Genomic DNA, 1,480 nt, shown 5'->3' with positions numbered 1-1,480 from the left:
CCTGGAGGCCTGGGCCGGACACGGGGATGAGCGAGGGGCCGCCCGGAGGGGCCGCCGGACACTCACCGAAGCTGGAGTCGGCCCCGAGCTCCCTCCCGTACTTCAGCAGACAGTCGCCCAGCAGCCCCTCCGTCTGCGGGTACCCCGTGGCCGTCGCCTGCCCCCGGATCCTCGACACGGTGTTCAGCATCCCCAGCTTCGCTCTGTGTGCTTGGAACACCTCATCTGTGATTCCCCCCGGGGCGCGGGCACAGGGGTGCACCCGGCCCCGACAGCTGCCTGCCGCCCCACGCCCCAGCCTGCCAGGCCCGCCCCCGAGGGGCCAGTCTCTCCTGGGGACCCAGTGAGACGAGGACGGCCAGACAGGGCCTCGAACTACCAGTGTCCACGTCCCTGGGAATTTACTCAGGTGGGTCAGACACGACACAGCCAGGCGCCGGGGCCAGCCCCCCCCCCGGCCACACCAGCCTTGGCCGGCCCCGGGGCAGCTCAGCTCCTGGCCCTGCTCCCCGGGGCTGGCGCTGGGCACTGGCGAGCAGCCCCTACTGACTCCCGAGGTCGCAGCTTGGACCCCAGGACGGCGGGGGGCGGGGGACCCTCCCGTGCATGGTGGAGGTCGTGCTGAACAACGGACGGCTGAGCAAGAGGCCACGGACGGCCCTCGGACAGGGCTCGGAGGTGACGGCAGAGACGGACTGCGGGAGCCGGACGTGGCCTCCATCCTGGCCCACCACGTGCTGCAGTCGCTGGGACAGTTGCCGACTTTACCTGGATTTGGCTGAAGATATTCTGTGGTTTTGGAAAGAATTTCTGCAACAGCTTTATTGGTGACGTCGATTTTCTTTTAAAAAGAAAAACAAACAAAAAAAGACCAACTGAAACAGGGTGGAGAGGCCACGGGAGGCCGCGGGGATGGGCAGCCGCCCACCGCCAGGGCCCCGAGACCAGAGCAGCCGACGCCCAGGAGCCCCGACGGCCCCCAGCCGAACCCGAGATCAGGGTCTTGGGGCACAGTCACCGTGGGTCTCGGCGCGTGCGCCCCGCAAAGGGGCCCGGACTCCAAGGAGGCCGCCGCGGGCTTCGTGAGGCCCGCCGGTCACCGGCGACCCGGCGGCCAGGGCACGCTGGCCCTCAGAGGCGAGTCCGACACCCGTGTCCACAGCGCGGGGAGCTGAGGGGCGCCGCCGGGCACGGGGTCTCCTCGGGCTCTGCGCCCTCCTGGGCGACTGGGGAGCCCCTCCTCCCTCTTTGGAGGCTGGAATGGAACCCCCCTTTTCCTTCTTTTTTGGGGCTCCTTTTCTTCTCTTCGGGGCTCCTCCTCTCTGCTCTTCTGGGCCCCTCTCCCCTTTTTTCCTCCCCGGGCTCTCCCAGCCCCTGAGGGCCTCTTTCACCCACAGTCTGATTGGGCCACTTGGCGCCAATCAGCTCACAGCTCGCGCCCGATTGGCTCGTTCCGCCACCCCGGAAGTGCGCAGCTGTA

General features: G+C 68.3%; 1 protein-coding gene across 1 annotated transcript in view; it reads right to left on the bottom strand.

Annotated features, from left to right (window-relative positions):
* Positions 1-1,480, bottom strand: part of LOC101622143 (ADAMTS-like protein 3) — a 43,528-nt gene that overhangs the window by 40,315 nt on the left and 1,733 nt on the right. The window contains exons 3-4 of the mRNA XM_012732697.1: positions 769-841; positions 16-210 (exon numbers count right to left, since the gene is read on the bottom strand). Coding sequence (XP_012588151.1) covers positions 16-210; positions 769-841 — 268 coding nt within the window. The remainder of the gene's footprint in view (positions 1-15; positions 211-768; positions 842-1,480) is intronic.

Source organism: Condylura cristata, unplaced genomic scaffold (assembly GCF_000260355.1).
Source record: "Condylura cristata isolate star-nosed mole 26May11 unplaced genomic scaffold, ConCri1.0 scaffold00035, whole genome shotgun sequence".
Lineage (NCBI taxonomy): Eukaryota > Metazoa > Chordata > Mammalia > Eulipotyphla > Talpidae > Condylura > Condylura cristata.
Note: the sequence above shows the minus strand (reverse complement) of the source record. Positions and strands in the feature narration are given on the sequence as shown.